Source organism: Labrus bergylta, chromosome 10 (assembly GCF_963930695.1).
Source record: "Labrus bergylta chromosome 10, fLabBer1.1, whole genome shotgun sequence".
Taxonomy (NCBI): domain Eukaryota; kingdom Metazoa; phylum Chordata; class Actinopteri; order Labriformes; family Labridae; genus Labrus; species Labrus bergylta.
The window spans coordinates 27,947,742-27,965,997 of NC_089204.1; the positions used below are offsets into that span (position 1 = coordinate 27,947,742).

Genomic DNA, 18,256 nt, shown 5'->3' on the forward strand with positions numbered 1-18,256 from the left:
TCCACTAAATTAATGTCTGCCCCACAGCTAAGACTATCAACTTTCAAGTCTGTGTCTCTTCCTGTTCTTCTGGCTCTCCACTTGCAAGATTAGCTTTTTGCACAGGGCCTCTTTTACCTATAACTCTCACGCTGCACATTACAGTGATAGTCCCACTGGGCAGCATCACAATAGGTACTTCCAATGTACATCTGCTACCTCTGTCAGATACAGTACACAGGAGATTGGTCTGATTCACACCAGCAGCTTGCGTTATGATTTTTTATTTTTTATTTTTTTTTGACAAGGGCATCTGCCAAAACATCAGTCGCGAACTGTGTGATGCTTGGGGGACGCACTCTCCCAGAGCAGAGTATCCCTCTCTCCTTCTGTGATCACTGAAGGGGGATTTGACACCAGAGTCTGCGGGCTCCCAGGGTGGCAGCTGTCTAACACCGCATCCTGATTAATATCTACATTCAGAACGATTCACACGCTCTGCCAAGCATCTCAGACGCCGCTGCCGTGTGGATAAAGAACTGGATCCACCCGCCGCTTGATAAACTACTTTCTCATATTACTGTTCAGCCGGCTCGTTTTAATGACGGCAATAATATATCACTTTTCAAGCAACACCTTGACAGTCTGCTCCGTCTGACACTCAAAAGGAGAGGGCAGCTGCACATACTTTTTGATATCTCTCTCTTTCTTTCAACCTTGCGCTGAGGCTTTGCAGCACATGTAAACAGTCAGATAATGTTGGCGCATAAGTGATCCCAAGGGGCTGGGCTTTTGAAGCAGACTATTATACGAGCTATCCATGGCCCAAGGTCAGCTCTAGATCATTCTGTGTATCAGCGGAGTCTGGTCCCTCAGCAGTCCCTATCAGCCGATGAGTGACATCAAGCGGGTAAACTTACTTATTGCCATGCTTTATTTCTCTTACCTCCGGAAACCATGGCAAGCCATCAGTATTCCAGCAGAGCTTATCACCTGCCTGGACTCAGATTAGATCATAGTGCAGCAAATTGAATCCCTCCCCTTCCACACACACACTCCAGTTCAGGAAACCAATGAGGACTACACAGGCCCATGATGCTGCAACACTGATCTGAAATAGGAGGCTGGTCTGGGAGCGTTCAGATACTGAAGCAGGGCTCTGACAGCCGAGTATGACTGTGATGAAGACAGACACACATTAACACTTAACACACAGAAAGCATAGTTGTTATGTTGTGCACCTCATGTATGGAGGCTATAGTCGTCATCACAGCGGGCGTGGGTTCTAATCCGATGTCGACCCCTTTGCTGCATGTCACTTTTTATCTCATAGTAATGATTTTATTATCTCATAATTTTGACTTTATTATCTCATAATTATGACTTCATTATCTCATAATTATGACTTTATATCTCATAATTTCCACTTTCGACTCAAAAAAACTGGCAGAAATGGGCTTCCATAGACAGAAGAACAGCCTAATGACCTTTCAGAGCAATTCTTCTGTTACAGAAATACTGTATAAATCCTGGCGCTAGGCTTTAATGAACGTGGAAAATAAATGTAATGGTCGGTATAAAGTGTTTGCCAATCATCTGCAGGAAATATAGGTGTGGGCTCGGTGGTGTGGAAATAGCCTGGTGAACAGCGCCTTGTGCTGATTGTCAAGGACCAACCTCTGGTTTCATGGTGAAAGTTAATGGAACAGGTTGTTGCTGAGCTGCATGGGGTCAGATGGAAACGGATGTCTCTTACCTACCTGCTTCATTTCATCGGCGTCATGCAGGCTGTTGATGGAGGGCAGCTGCTGCACGCTGACCCACATCCAAGGTTACATCCTGAAAAACTGCCTTTGTTCCTCATCATTTGGATTTTTCTCCCCTGAGCTTCCTCTCTCTCTGCAGCTCGTCCTCCACATTTACTAGAACTAGCCAAATTGTATCTCTAAATCGGTGTGGCCTCAAGCTCGTTTTGATTTCTTCTCACAGTCGTATTTTCAGCGCCTGAGCCTTGGGTTCATGTAGATTACTTAATTCATAGTTAACCTACATTTCCACTTTAGAATTACACATTTCGACATCATAGCATTCTGTTAAAGGAAAACTTCAACATTTTGGTAAATATGTACGAGACAGTGTCTATCTTAGAATTAAATGAGAAGATTTATTCTTTTACACATTTAGGAAGCTTACCCACGTGTGAAACTAGGGCTGTTCATTGGTAACTCATTTCCTAGTGGGGGTGGGTGTAGACGGAGCACTGAGGGAATGCTACTTTCAAAATCATGCTAGTTTTTTGAAACTACCAACCCTGGCTTTAAAGAGTCGCAAAGAACGAGTAAATGTTCTTGCTTTCAGAATACACAATTGTTTTCTTTGAACAAACAGTTCTCTGATCTAAGCCTTATCATTTTTTTTCTTTGCAAAGTGCAAAGTGCAAAGACAGATATCCCACATTACATTCATTGTACAAGATGCCGTCTTGAAAAACTACATTTTCATGAAGAACTTGGCCTCTTGTCAAATGCAAATATACCAGCAGCCCCGGCGAGTTCATGCATACGCGCTGTTCAAGAATCATTTCTCAGTGTTTACTCCGAGCTGCTGCAGCCTTTCATTGCGGAGCGCCCATAGGCGGGTTAAGGTTAATCATATCTAGTTCCCTCTTCTCTCTGCGCTCTCTCATCTTTCTCTGTCCCCGAGCATCCTGCAGTGACATTAGCAGCCACTAATGTGTTTGACATTTGTTTGTAATAGATTTAATTTATGGGTGTGGGAAACGATACATTGAGTAAACCAATAAATCAAACGGCAAATGAATCCTCTCTTTAACCCCGTGGCGACGACTGGAGTGCACCCGGACAGCGGGGGGGTGGAGGGAACAAAGAATTAGAGTAAATTATTGTTTTAAAAGTAGCTGTGAGATTAATGAAACATTAAGAGCACTGTGCTGGCTTGAGAGGTCACTGCTCACATTTAATAGGTTATTCAATCACACGCAGCTGGAACTCGTGTGTGTTCATGCCTCTCTTTGCAGAACAATGTAGCATGCACCTCACATGCCAACAGAGTGGCTCTAGCAGAGTGAAAAATCCACTTTCACAGTGTTTTTTGAACATTTATTTGGGTAACCTGAGTGTCTGCTGACCCACAAAATGTGAAATAAATCCATCCAGTCCTTTGTTTGTGGTCTGCATAAGTCTTACAACACAGAGAAAAAAGCTCTGTTTCAAATATGCTCTCCTTGTGATGTCACAGTGGGATTCTGGTAAAAACAAAAATCCCTTCCCTCCCCTGGTATCTCCACCCATGGACTCCACCAACAGCCTAGAACAAAACTTTTGCGCAGGTAGCCATTTTTATTCTCACTAGTGAAGGAGTGATGTCTACGGGGAAAACTCAGGGAGGGGGGGCTCATTGCATTTAAAGAGACACACACACCAAAACGGAGCGTTCTGAGAGAGCTGGTTTATACAGGCTCACAAACCTCCTCTGGTGCTTGATTCATGTTATATTTTAACCAAAGCACAGCACAGATGTTTCATGTAGACCACAGGGGGGCTGTTTGAAAAGGTAGAAAAAGGGGGATAATATGTCCTCTTTAACAAACAGATAAGAAAAACTTTGGAGGACTGAATGAAACTGATCAGACGTGCTTTATTCCATAAACATATTGCTTTTATTAATGCCTACTCTGGAAATCTATGCACACAGTCTTATGGAATACTGCCATTTTTGTTTTTCTGCATCCTTTCAGCGAGGATTATGCCGTCCCAAGTCTCCCCTCTGAATTCTATTTAGACGGAGTGTGTTCTGAGAGAAAACAGGATTTCACACTCACTGTCAGTCTTTCTCTTTACTGATCCCACCATATTTATATTTACAATTATTTTTATTTTTCCACCCCACATCATCTCCAGGGTGTGATGACATTGATGCTAACACAATGTGTCTGTTTGGAAGTCTTAAGTAGGGCATGAAAGACTTTGCTTTCCCTAAGAAAAGAAAAAAAAAGAAGCCCAGCCAAAGGTCAGTTCTAGTGATGGTGGAAGTTAGCAGAGGGAATATTATAAAACAAATCACAGTTGACCAATCAGAAAAAAGCTTTCCAATGACGCACGCTGAAGTACTGCTCCAATGTTGTAACAATATTAAAAACGTCTGAAAAGTTCTCTCACTTACTTTTTATGGCTCAAAAAACAAAGGATATGTATTCTAACATTCTGCTTTGGGAGGGAAGGGAAGGGGCGACATTATACAGTTAAGGACTGACAAAAACTTTTTACAGAATATCTGATTAGTGGCTGTAAAAATAAATAAAAGTCAAACTCCTGAACTCCTCCGAGCACAAGAAGTCTCATAAATAAGTTATGCAAATGCACAAAACAAGTCCTGAAAGTGGCTTACATCACTTTCCAATGCAAAGTTTTTTGATCTATAAAAACAAACCGACAGTAAAATGTGTGCACCGGGGATCACACTTTGAACCATGCATGAGGAAGGAGGAATTAGTGACACAGACAGTGAGGTGATGTATTCAACCCAGATTGTATATTGATGCCTCTCACATATTACATTTCAATAAATATTAAACAGTGTTGACAGATCCCCGTCATCATAAACATTCAACCCGGCAGTTTAATTCAGTGTTTGAACATTAAGGTTGCTTTCTCATATCTCGGTGTGATTCCGAGGTGAAGTTGGAACATCATTGCATTTTTCATTTGGTTCGATTTGCTTTCAGACTCTGTCAAATGTTTATGTACCGTAGCCACCTGCGACTAGTTGGGTCTGTAGTCCTGGTCAGTGGATACAGCCATCCGGCCTCATGCTGTACTACGATCCAAAAGTAAACAACTGGACAGTGGAAGAATGGCATCCTGCAGCCCAGTAGAGTTTGTCAGTATTTTGATCAATAAAATGGAGATAAAGTTTATTATCGGCTGCGTCAGGTTAAAGTGGCATATCGACTGGAGCGATGTGTAACCATATTTAGCACAGACATGCGCACATTAACCTGCAAGGAGGACTGAAGGCTTGAGGAACATCAGCCACATTTTGTAAAGCTATTTGACGGCTAAAATCAACCCACAATGCATGGCAAACCAAAATCTGGTGCACTTGGAAACCAACCAAGACCCCCGTTTTTAAGCAGACCAGAGTTTGTTTGAGCATTCACACCAACCCGAACAAAACAAACTATCCAACAAAGGGCACCAGGGTTTGTTTTAAACGAACCACAGGGCTTAGGTATGAATGCATTCTTAATAATCTAAAGAAGAAAACTACAGCTTTTTAAAAAATAAATTTGTGTTACAGCTGGGACAAATATCTCAATCTGAATAGGTTATACTTTTTTCAATAAGCATAAAACTACAATAAGAGAAACATATGATGGGGCTTTCGTAATATTGGAAATATTACATTAAAAAGTGCCTCCACACTCCCTGGACTCCTCTCAGAGAACACCTTGTGTCAAAACAACACAGTAGGATTCTGTAGTTAAAGCTGAGTAGACTTCTGCAGCAAGAAGATAATCAGATCGTATCAACACAATAGAAAGCTCCTGTGTGGCTTAAAGGCACACTGTATATAACAAATATAGACCCTGAGAACATGAAACCTGAGTCTTCAGGAAATCTAATCAAGAGATGGACTCCAGACTCTGACGTTTAGGCCTCTTCTTTCATCTCGCTGAACTCCTCACGGGCGAAGGCTTAAACTGCAGCGCACCTTTGACTGGGCTCATTCAAACACCTTTTCAACATCTCTCACTTTCAACCTCATTTCTCACTCTCTGTTCATCAGCCACCATCGACATGAGCGGGGCCACTTTCAGACTCACACATGCTTGCTTGTCATCAGGGCGCACTGCCAGCATGTCACAAGTACAGGATGGCTTGCATCACTTCTCGAGGACACTCAGATAATTAAAGAGGGAAGAGGGATTTAATAAGTGTTTTGGCTCCGCTTGCAGATGATACAGTGACCTGTCTGCACGCTGATCCCCCCGACTCTGTGACGGCTCCGACAGCTCATGATTATGGCTGGATATGTGAAGGGAGACGACGGTATAAAAACTAATCTGGCTGAATAACAGCAATGTGTCACCGAGCATGCCAGCTAAGCCCGGGTCGCTTCTCAAGGCAGCCCACAGCCGCACCTCCTTAAAGCCCTCAGAGATGCACGATGAACTGCTCATGTTTATCAGCAGATGCAGGTTACAGAGAGGGACACACAAACTCTAATTTCAGTGCCGTCTTAGTGAAAACATCTATTTTTTTATGTGATATTTTGTCTGATCCATGAACTCATGGTTGCCATAGTGCATCTTCTTAGGAAAAATCAGCATTCTTTGAACCTTTTACAGCCATCATTTAACAAAAGGTCAAGCCCCGGTCTGTCCCTCCAATCTATCCTAAGTAGTCCTGTTTGCTTCATTAGCTCTCAACAAGCCTCACACGCACCTCAAGTAACCCCCCCTCCCAGTTTCTCTTTTTTGTGTTTTTCCTTCATCTGCGACCGCTTTCAAAACCTGCTCACCCCTGTTTCCAAATGACCAAATAAATGAACCCCTCTCGCTGGAGACAAATGAGGAAAAATGGTCTTTGAAGGGGACCATTTATTCAAATCCCCGTCTGACAGTGTGGAATCTCTCATCCCCTTTCCTCTCCTTGAGAGCACGTGGGCAAAGAAAAAGAAGTCAGGCAAGAAGAAAGGGGGGGGAATCACATCAGGCATTTCACAGGCTTTCAAATGACAAGTTCCATTGCGGCGACGCTTATATCTTCCGAGAGGCGAGCTCGTGTATCAACTGAGGAATTCAGGTAGAATGAGGAGGAAAAGATGGTATCAAATAAACTCTGCAGGGAGCGGGACACTGAAGCCAAAACCAATCTCACTGTTCATGTCATTGTGCTTCACTGTATGGCAAATGCAATTCCTGCTCAGGCTATTTGGTTTTCTCTTACTAGCCTTTATGGATCAGAGTCGTATATATAAGATCACCTGCTCCTCTGTTAACTTGTTTTCTTGTGCATTTCATCTGAAAGGAATCTGCAAAGGATTGGCAAAAGCAAATGATTTGTGACTAAATGGCTTTAACATTAACTGCTGTCCTTGTGAATAAAAACAGCAAGGACTTTACGACGTTCTGAATGTGATACTGTAATTTAAGTCGAGGCACAGAGGAGAAAGTTATTCTGGCAGCTTTTAACACAACTGCAATCCTTCAAAAGTTAACCCCCCTGAGTTTACCTCCATCACTTCACAAGTACACCCCCGCTATGCCGCCACGAAGCTAGGCGCCACTTTAAGGTCATTTTCCCCATGTCTAATTTTACCCTTGGGTACGCTCGAGTAGAGCGCATAAGAGCAGCCATCATTTTAAACACTTGTTTCAGGCGCTATTTCTTTCTCAGTTTATGTGCCTCCATTCTGAGGTGATGGAGTGCTAATGAACAGACAAGGCAAGATGCATTTTGGCTGATGTCTTTTCGAGGCGTTCTCGAAGGCCTCGTCTCTGCCACATTACTTTGTCTGAACCCAACCTGAGGGACAGCAGGGGCCGGCGTGCACAGCCTGACACAACAAATGAGCGACATCATCGTGGTGTACCGGTTAATCCGAGGGACTAGGAGAGATCCACTTGTGCCATCAGGTGGCTGTTTGATGGACACTACTGACACAAAAATGCAAGCTAATGAGCTGTAATGAATGCTAATCTCTTTTTTGGATGAAACCAGCCAGCACTGTGCTGAAAGCAGCGTTAATCCTTTAAGTAGTGGTCAGTACTTAGCTTTCTTTGTGCAGATATTAAACTGGTCTTTCCAGGAAAAGATCCCAGTTGATCTATGATCTGTTTTGAAGTAGCCCCCATAAGGTTCAGCATGTGGACCGCTAATTGATGAAAAATACATCATCATGTTGAAGAATAAAAGTACTACTGCTAAATTCCTTCTGCAGTGTTTTAGTGAAAAGAAAGCAATGTTTAAAGCAAGAGTATGATCTCATCCAAACCAGGAGATATAAAGATAAAGATAAACTTTATTGATCCCCCATGGGGGAAACAGCTCAAGAAACAGGAATATAATTATCAAAAATAACGAAGTTAAAAATCAAACATATGTACATCAGTTAAATAAAGGGAGAAAAAATACAATAATAGAATAATACTAGGTATGTACACTTCCACTTGTGGACAGAGTTTTTATTATTAAAACCACACACAGTGTGTAGCATTATTGACATGAGTGGAGATGCTGTTAAAGAGTCTAATATGTGATCCATTCCACCTTGAGCTAGAAATCTCAGAGTAAATCAATGTATTTTACTTTCCTGTGACTAAAAGAAAAATGTGGTCAGTTGGAAAGTCTTTGTGTGAACCCAGTCTGCAGAGAGCCAATCAACAAATCCAAGTAAGAGGAAATAACAAATCCCAGAGCTTGAGGTGTTAGATCGCAGAAGGAAGAACAAAAACACCATGGTCTTGTTATCATATGACTCACTCTTGATATCGCAGACTGTGAGGCTGCCTCCTTCCTGAACTTTTATATTCGGTCACCTCTCTCTCTAAGAGCCAGCCGAGGTCTCATACACCCAGAGCTCTCCATTCCATCAACTTGCTACGTTATCTACACTTTCAACCCTCCTGACCCCAGACAAAGGACAGATAGCAAATATGAAAGTAACTCAGCGTCGATGCCAGCACAATGGCTCGCTGGAGAAGAGCCGTGTCAACCGGTGGCTTTTGCCCACAAGGCGAGAGCATTCTTCACACCTGTCTGCAGGGATAAGTGGGCTTGTCACGAGCAGAGCTAATCTGTTGCAACGCTCAGTCACACTCAATCCCCTAGTGGTGCTCCCCTGCTTGTCCTTGAATGTCTGCTGGCATTGGCAGCGTACTTTGGGCCACTGATCAGCTCACCAGGGTGGGAAACATGTCAATGAATAGCAGAAGCATCTCGTCTTCTGGCAGACAGCGAGCAGAACTTTTGCCCTCTACAGTTTACACTTTTTTACACCTGTTTTTTTTTTTTTTAAGTCTGACATGAACAAGATTTACCAAAAATAGACGCATTTCCCAGCCTTGGGGTCGTAAGCTAATACTCCACTATTCCAAAGAAGGATGTCTGAACATTAAGCCGTCAATCAAAAAGAGAAATGAATGCAATACAAAAAAACAGCTTAATCTTCAACGCTATCAACTCTGAGTGGAAAACAGGAGAGGGGAACAGTGAAGAGAGCGATCAGAGACATAAGGAGAACGTGGACAGCATTCAGAATATGAAGTGGGTTCGCTGTTGTGAAATCACTTCCATATTCACTGGTGGAAATGATGCGCAAAAGTATGCTCTCATCGTCATTGAACATTGAAAGATTAGTTAGTGTGCAAACACTGCCTAAAACAACAAGAAACTTCACAAGATTCTTGTAGAGTACGGCCCAAAGAGGGAGGATGTGCAACTTTTCCTTTATTTAGTTTATTCTCTAATTTCCAATTCATGAAAATTGTGCTTCACTTTTATTTATATAAGTACTTCCTCCCATTCCAGACAGGCATTAGTTTCAATCTTCTTCCATGGGTAATAGTCAAACAACGGACAGATGACCCTTCAAACCAAGCAGCAACATCTGGTGTTGAAAACTGAAGCCGATTCAGTTGCAGTGCAAACACAAAATGCAGTTCCTGAAGTGTCCACTTGAGGCAGGATGCAAAGCTAAGGAATCCCTATCATCAATGTTAAAATGCTCTTTTTCTTTACTCCAACATGTTGTATATAAAAACAGCTATGGTCTCTGTGGTTTATTCTTTATTGGTTTAAACAGTACAGGTGGTACATTTTCCCATAGCTCATCAGTTTAGATTTCATTAAGCAGGAAATTTGCATAAATGTGCATAATTAAAGGCGTGGCTGAGATGACTGACAGGTGAGTGTGTTGCAGCAGTTTCCCAGGAGGCTTGAGGTCAGCCTCAGCTTCTGCTCTTGGCAATTACATTACATTTAAAAGTGTAAACATCGGCCTTTTAAAAAAGTCCACCATTGCATTTGAATTGGCGTCCTGGGATACGTTGGGCTACAAAGAATGCACTGGATGGATCTTTCATGGTTTGGCCACATATGTAGGAGACCCCCGAACGGGCCAACATGACGCACTGCTGGCTTGAGGTCGGCCGCAGTTTCTACTCTTTGCCCGTTTCTTGGCAGATTGAAAGTTAGTTTGAGACAGCATCTGCATAAATGGCGAGCACCATTGATGGGCTTCAGGTGCTATTGAGTGATGTCACTAAGATGACGTCCATTTTTTTTTATACAGTCTTCGCTCCAAACTGGAGTTCTCTAGTTGAATGGAGTTACCTACCACATTAAGTCTGCAGTTGGAAAGACTTTCAAAAGTCTGCATGGATTGTCATATTGCAAAAATAAATAAATAAATGGATGCCAGCAGAAGCCTGAAAAGGGGCATCCCTAAAACAAATTAGCATGGTTTGCAGAAAGGTAAAGTAAAGTTAGTGCTTTGTAAAACAGAAAAGGAAAGAAATTGGAGACACAAAAAAATCCATTGACATGGTCCTTGAGATGTGAAAAGCAGCAGATGGTTATATTTAGTGTAATCTGAAGGGCAGGAACACCTTCACTGAAAAATCCCAAAACCTGTCCGGGGTCGATTTTGTGCTTGTTCCACTTTGAGAAACTACCACTAAAAGTAGTAGACCGGGATGTGCTGTGTCATCGTATTAATGCTGCCTGTCCTTCATGGATCGAGGAGAAACACTCTTTTCAGACAATGAGAAGAAGAACTGGCCTCTTTGCTCACGCTCAGACAACTTAGTCCGTCATAAAACAAGAATCTGATCAGATAAGACGAGGTGATTGTGCTGAACTTCAATAGCTGCCGAATTTGGTTTCCACATGTCTTGTCTCTTTTGATGAGACACAGAACAGAGTTGCTCTTTACTATGGATACTGAGTTCTAGTTCAGGAAAGAGCGTTCGGAAATATTTCTCCGACTGGACAAGATCAAAGGAGAGCGATAATGAAGAGACAATGTCAGCTTTTTGTTTTTTAGAGAGAAATTCATTTTTTAACAGCTGGTTCCATATCAAAGCTGAAGAATGCAATTATTTCCCCCCAAAAAAACAAAATGTTCCCGGGAAAAAGTAGTGAGAAAAGTGGGACAGCTGAAATGGGACAGGAGGGAGTGGCACACCAAAATATATATTACCATTCACTTGAAAGACCATTTTTTTAAAATATTAAAATGATCTGTCGTAGTAAATATAAAAATCTAATTAGTGATGATTTGCTCGCATGAAAATTCATGACTTTTCTGTAGTAACTATGAATGTATTGCACGTGGTTCCTTCCTTGAGATCATATGTCCATTGCTCAAGATGCTGTATAGTGGTCTGACAGTTCTCTTGGTGGGTGACACAAGCTCTCGTGTTACTGTAGCTCAATGAACACATAGTCAAAGCTAAGGAAGGAAAACTGAAGCACCAACTCTTAAAATTACAAAATAATAATAATAATGATAATAATCTTTATTTATAGAACACTTCAAAAACAAGTTACAAAGTGCTTTACAAGGAGGGGCAAATATAAATAAAGCACTAAAGCATTGATTCATTCAAATATTGGATCATATTCAACGGTCGTACAATGAAAAACTGGCAGACTTAGCTGAATCATTTATGTTCCCAAAAGACAGACAAATAGTGTGCTGTCATCAAACAAAACCTGAAAGGACACCAGGTACGACATTCTCCTTTGCTTTGAAGAGAAACTTTGACGGTGCTAACAGTCTTAACAATGCCTCTCTCTGCCATCTGGCTGCATTTCAGCATCTAAAACTAGCATGGGCTTATGGATAAATAACCCTGAGAAGAAAAGTAACCACTGCACCATACTTAAGGTCATTTAGGGGTAATAAAATGTTCTTTCTTTACAGTGCTTCTGAGTGCAGGATAACCATTGCTGTAGTACATGTAGAGCCTCTGAGTGTTTCACTGCGACGCTTTTTACCATAATAACTTTCCAGTCAACACAGAGGAATTTAATCATACCAGTGTCAACACAGCCATTTCTGTGTCTGATGTTATTTTGACTCTGTCCAGACTAAATCCAAATCAAAGTGCAACATCTTACCCCTCCCAATAAATATGATCTGAACCCAGCTGTAAATCCCTCAAAATATGTTTTTTTTTTCACCCAAATCCAGCGGAACGGGAGTGCTTTCATTTCCAAAATTTCAGTGTTGGGAGTGTTTGGATTTCACAAATGCAACAAAGAGGGCTTTAAGAGAAACGATGACGGCTACAAGAAGAAAAAAAACACACACACAGAGAGATGTGCCAGGAGGACTGAATAATATCAGGGGGCTGACGTGTTCTCAGAATATGTTCCTTTTGAATGGCAGCTTTTTTTTTTTCAGAACAGAAGTGGGGACAGCCTTTGGCAAAAAAATCTGCTGAGTCAATTGAAGAATTGTTTCTCTCTGAAAAGACTATGAGATGCAGTCATGCTGCGTGGATATAAAGTGAATCTTGGAAATGTGGTGTGTTCATTCATGACTGCTTTAAGACATGTAATGAGCTCCTAATGAGTCATTTACAAATGAGTCTTCTTGTCCGCTTCACTTCTGATTGCATCTAATCTATCTTTCATGTATCCTTCTTTTCTCTCCTGTATGTAAAATAATTCAATAAATGTCACTGGATTTAAGAGAGGGGTCGCATGAGGCCACAGGAGATGCGGGACCGCTCGGACCCCTTATTGAGGAACATGAAGGACTGCCAGCACATGCTAGGCTGTACAGACGGGGCAATTTGTACCACTTCATTTAGCTAAATTTAACCAAAAAGTGGAGGGTTGGATATGAACTTTATGGCCTTGCTGACACTCGTACTGGTGGATTCAAAAATCTATCAGCCACTCTTTTTTAATCTCCCATATTTCAGTATAATGTACTTATATTACTCAAGTAATGAGCTATTTGATGAAGGGAACTGTTTCAACTATTAAAGAAGATGCTGACAAACTCTTTGTCTTTCTCATAGACGGGAAAAAAAGTTGATTTTAGTTTATTATTTTGAGGCTGGTTAGACGACAACCTGGTTGTGCTCATAAAGTCAGAGCAGTACGAGCAGAAGACCGCGATTCGATGGACGTTCTTTGTTATCAGGAATCGTTATGTCATGTTGTTTTTATTCACCCGCCACAGTGTCTGGTTTAGTTTTTTAGTTTATTTAAATCAGGGTCAGTTTAAAAAAAAATACTGTCTTAGAAGAGAAGAGATGCTTTGTACCAGATTTAGCGAACTAGCTTATTTCAATCTGTTGTCCCTGGGCAGATGGCTTAATAAGAGAGAAGAAAGACATCTGGTTGGTTGAGCAAATTTACCTGCAACTGCTTAAAAAAAATAAAAAACACCCGTATTTGGGGGGTGACAGGTGCTAATTTCCAACTCTGAAAAAAGCTGTTTGCTGACCAAGAAGAAAATCATTGTCTCGATGCCAATATTGTTTTCCATTTCAGTTTTTCTTCAAATTTGATGATTGTATAGCTTCTGTGCTGGCACTCCGACTGCTTTGGAGCCGAGCTCACCGCCATCTCCTGTGGATAATATATTTATTATTGACAAGTACCTCAGACAACCCCACTTAAAAAAAAAAATCTGTTCTACCGCTTTAAAGTTGAGCAGGAATAACAAGGCTGAAAGGCAGCTGACTAAACAGGCAGTATGGAGTGAAAGCTGACAGAAATGTCTCACTCCCATCTTCATTGAAAGTTCTAATAGAAACTTCACATCTTCAGGGTGCGACGGGATCGACTGCGCCGCCTTTCAATGTAATTTTCCAGAGTTATTTTCACGATTCTGTGACTGACAAAGGCTTTAAATCATAGTCTTTCAGAGAGTTTTAAGAAAAATCCACATGGGGGTATTTGTGTCTCGTTTTACTGCGAGGGAAAATGTTTGACAGTTTTATCAAGCACAGCGATGGGATCGTTAACAGCTTAAACATTCAGATTCTACTTCTTTTTTTTTTTTATTAAACTATTGAAGTAAGAAATAGTTCAGCTGGGAAGCAAAGCATAAAGCAGCAGCATGATTAATACAGATGATGTTTTGTGTTGTCGACATTATCGGGTAACTGTTCTTTTTCTTACAGACAGGAAAGTCAATCTGATCAGCCAACTTCTACTTTTAGCTCCAGCAGCCCTGAGGCCCGTCGTCCGTACTGTTATCCAGTTTTAAACTGTAATATTGATCCACATATGCGAAGAAGCTTCTTGTTATATTCATGATAATCAGCGACGGCTGGTATAAATGGGCTAGTTGAGCGAAGCCTTCCTTTACCGCCCTGTAATAAAATTAGGAAATTATAATTTTTTCAAAGGTTATTTTATGGGCGTTTTATTCTTGTATTTAAAGACAGGACAGTGGACGGAGTCAGAAATCAGGGAGAGAGAGAGAGAGAGAGAGAGAGACAGAGGAATGACATGCAGGAAAGGAGCCACATGTCGGACTCGAACCCGGGACGGGAGAACCCTAGCCTCTGTACATAGGGCGCGCACTAACTACTAGACTAACTGGGCCACGAGAAAATTATTCTTCAAACAACTTTTGTTTAAAATTTTTGGTCGAACGAAGAGTAGCAACTGAGCCAACAGTTAAAAGGCTATGGCAATTCCCATTATGTGTTAGCTTCATGCTAACAGCATAAGCTGCACATCCCGGTCCATCTTTGAGAAACTGTTCGCTCCCCTGGAGAATAATGCACCCGCCTCCACTGATGGTAAAACATAAGATAATGAGCTCAGGATAACTGAGGTGATCATGTCTCTGTTTCTCTTGCAGCCAATCCCACCGGCGCCGGCCCGAGGGGAATCCCCGGCACGTCGGAGGTCTTCCGGGAGTCCAGCAGCACGACGGGGATGGTGGTCGGCATCGTAGCGGCGGCGGCGCTCTGCATCCTCATCCTGCTCTACGCCATGTACAAATACCGGAACAGAGACGAGGGCTCGTACCACGTGGACGAGAGCCGCAACTACATCAGCAACTCGGCGCAATCCAACGGCACGGTGGTCAAAGAGAAGCCGGTCAACACAGCCAAGACCTCGGGCAAGAACAAGAAGAACAAGGACAAGGAGTACTACGTGTGATTGTGAGAAAAAATTTGGTCCCTGCCCGACCAAATTGAACGTTTTCCAGAAAAGACAAATCAGGACTTCAACATGTGTACAGTATAATCACAAAGATGAACACTATTTAGTCTTTTTATCCTATGAGACGATGCTCTGAGGAGCAAACGTGAAAAAATTAAAAGTTACTTTCTTTGGACTCAATATGTCGAGACAGACTTATGGAATAACGGCTCTGGTGACCGGATGATGAACTAAAACACATCCAACATGTCACCCCAAACAATATGAACACATCTGTGATTTGTCTCCTCGGCCGGGACGACAACGCTCTGACTCCCGTCTTTTCTGGTACACACAGAGGAGCACAGACGCGCTTTGCAGAGGGAGCATCAGCATTACAAACTTAATGTTCTCATTTACATTGCCTGTGTTTGTGTTGTTGGGACTTTTTTTTTTTTTTTATACAGAAAATGACACAATGCATTAAATAAAAATACATACATGAAGACGCCAAAACATTTTACTGTGGGTGACTGAGGAAGACAAAAAAAAAATTTGGAGAGGAGGAGGAGGACAAAAAAAAAATTAAAAAAAAACCCTGATGGAAGTGCGAGGAATCAGGCCAAAGTGCTCCCTGGAGAGGCAGTGATGGCCGGCAGAGACTAACACCTGGATGACTGTGCTGACACGAGATTGGACGGGCAGTTTCTCTTAAGGACAACGTTACAAAAAGAAGAGTGTGTCCATTGTGCCAGCTTAGAAATCCGGAGGCCTTTCGTTTTCACATCGTGTGAACTCAAAGGAGAGACACCGAGGGGGGAGAGCGGGGGGAGTCGTGCACGCAAAATTATCTTATTACAGTACATATGTTTATATACAGTACAACCACATCTATATGTGCTTTCTGGACTGTGACAAAGTGGTGTTTTATAGCCTGTTGTATAGATGATGCAAACTATAACTGCTCCTCAAACATTTTTGGAATAAAACTACAACTACAAAAAAAAAAAGAAGACATAAGTGTTACTAAGTGTTGCTAGACATAGACGATTTTATGAAGACATCTGCTTTTTATTTTCAGTTTGATGATCATTTGATTCTCCCTCTGTTTTTACATGTGTTCCTATATAGTTTTTTATACAAATGCAGATCTGAGATAGACGATCCCAGACCAGTTAGTAGCCTAACCGTTTCCCCCCGAAAAACTGCATACGGCGGCGGAAAGGGTGGCATTAAAAACTGCGGATCTCTTCTGAGGATACTGGTAGAGTCACTGCCTTCCCGCTCAATCCTGACTTACAGTACATGAGTGAGAATGAAGTCCAAGCTTATGAATGCTGATGATGATGATGATAATGGATGATTACAATGATAAATTACCTTTGCCGTGTGTGTTTTCCAAGTGGTACAGTATGACGAGATTGTCTGATGTGTGCTTGGGGCTGATGCAAAAACCCAGAGGAGAATAGCTCAAATATGTCTCCGTTTTCAACTGTTCTGTGTTCGTTCTGTCATTCTGTCAGTCAAAAATTCTGCTTTCCAGAGACCTGTACTTGGAATGAGTATGAGGAAAAGTGACCATGATCTATAAATGATGATTATAAATTGTCCTTGTTTGCTTCTTTTTTTTTTATCACTTGGGTGTTTTATGTTCGGATGTTACTTTTCTTGTACCAACATCAAATTAATTATAAAAAAAAACTATTACTTTTGAACAGATCAGATGAATAAAATATGACCTTTAGTGAACTTACACCATGTCTACTGACAAAATGTTTGGATGGAATCTGCAGGATTGGTATTTTGTCTTCAAGGAAATGTCATAAATCATTCTGTCTTAGAGTCGGTCGTCTCTCAATCGAAAGGTCGGGGGTTCGATCCCCAGCTCCTGCAGCCACATGTCCAATGTGTCCTTGGGCAAGACCTTAAATTGCTCCAGCTGCTTTTGTGCAGCGAATACATTTGTATGAATGGGATTAGTTTAAACTGATGGACACTTCACATAGCGCCCTCAGTGTGTTAATGTGAAGGTGTGACCTCATTGTAAAAGTGCTTTAAGTAGTCAGAGGACCAGAAAAACACTTTACAAGCTCAGGTCTATTAAAGCATTTACTATTTAATTATCCACAATTAAACTCAAACTAAGTTAGATAGACACACTGTATGGTTGTATGTAAGCGGCGTGTGTCCATTGACAGCATTGTTTTTACACAGACAGCACTTACAACCTCGTCTTCAGATAATAATACATTTTATTTATAACGCACTTTACATTTAAACAAAAATCTCTAAGTGCTACAATTTCAATAAAACCAAAAAAACAGTAGCAATAGTCAAAGGTAAAATCAGGGTGCTTCTCCACAGCGCTTAGTGTTGCTAGGTTACGGAAGTGTTCTTCCCCTATCCTTAATTTACTTTCAGCACTGAGCTTTTTCTTTAAATTGAAGTTGCACACTTTTTTACCTCACTGTGGGGATTCTACCCTGAAGCCTTGTGGTAGTCTAATCAAGGATCAGAAAATGTTTTTGGTTTCGAAGAAGAACTCGACACATAATAAAAATCTCTTACAAGAATGCACAAGAAGACGAAGGAAGGCGAGAGCGTTACCCGTTAGATCGAGTTTTATTTCTTAATTTAAATGCTGTTTTTTTAAGTCCAGGGTTGATTTACACATCACACACATGAGCAGGCATGAAGGCACAAAAGGTGTGACAGACAGGGGCGGACTGGCCATCTGTGTGTTCTGGAGATGCACAGAACGCGGCCGGTGACCGCCACGCAGTCATCACCAGTTTGTTTTTGTTTTTTCCTGCTAATCTACTGTTTCACACTCCAGTCTGGTAGGTGCCAACAATGCGTCTTTAAGTTAGATGCCAGCCGGCAGCCGCCTGTGCCCACCAGCTAATTGAAAAGAAGAAGAAGAAGAAGTAGTAGTAGCAGCGAAGACGATCTTTAGTAGTAGTAGTGAAGCACAAAAATATGGATAACGTCGGTAAAAAACGCAAAGAAAAGGGTGGGGCTGAGAAGGCGAGGGGAAAAAAATGCGACATTTAGAAAGTGAAGCCGCTAAATGTCGCAAGCTCACTGAAATGTTCAGCAGCGCAGCCGGCAGCAGCACTGAGGCACAA

At 41.7% G+C, this 18,256-nt stretch overlaps 1 protein-coding gene across 17 annotated transcripts in view; it reads left to right on the plus strand.

Annotated features, from left to right (window-relative positions):
* The window catches only part of LOC109983199 (neurexin-1a), a 338,575-nt gene extending 321,837 nt beyond the window's left edge, over window positions 1–16,738 (plus strand). For all 17 annotated transcript variants that reach the window (XM_065959877.1, XM_065959879.1, XM_065959887.1 and 14 more), the window contains one exon: window positions 14,842–16,738. In XM_065959877.1, coding sequence (XP_065815949.1) covers window positions 14,842–15,146 — 305 coding nt within the window. In that variant the 3' untranslated portion in view covers window positions 15,147–16,738. The remainder of the gene's footprint in view (window positions 1–14,841) is intronic.
* The last annotated feature ends 1,518 nt before the right edge of the window (window positions 16,739–18,256 follow it).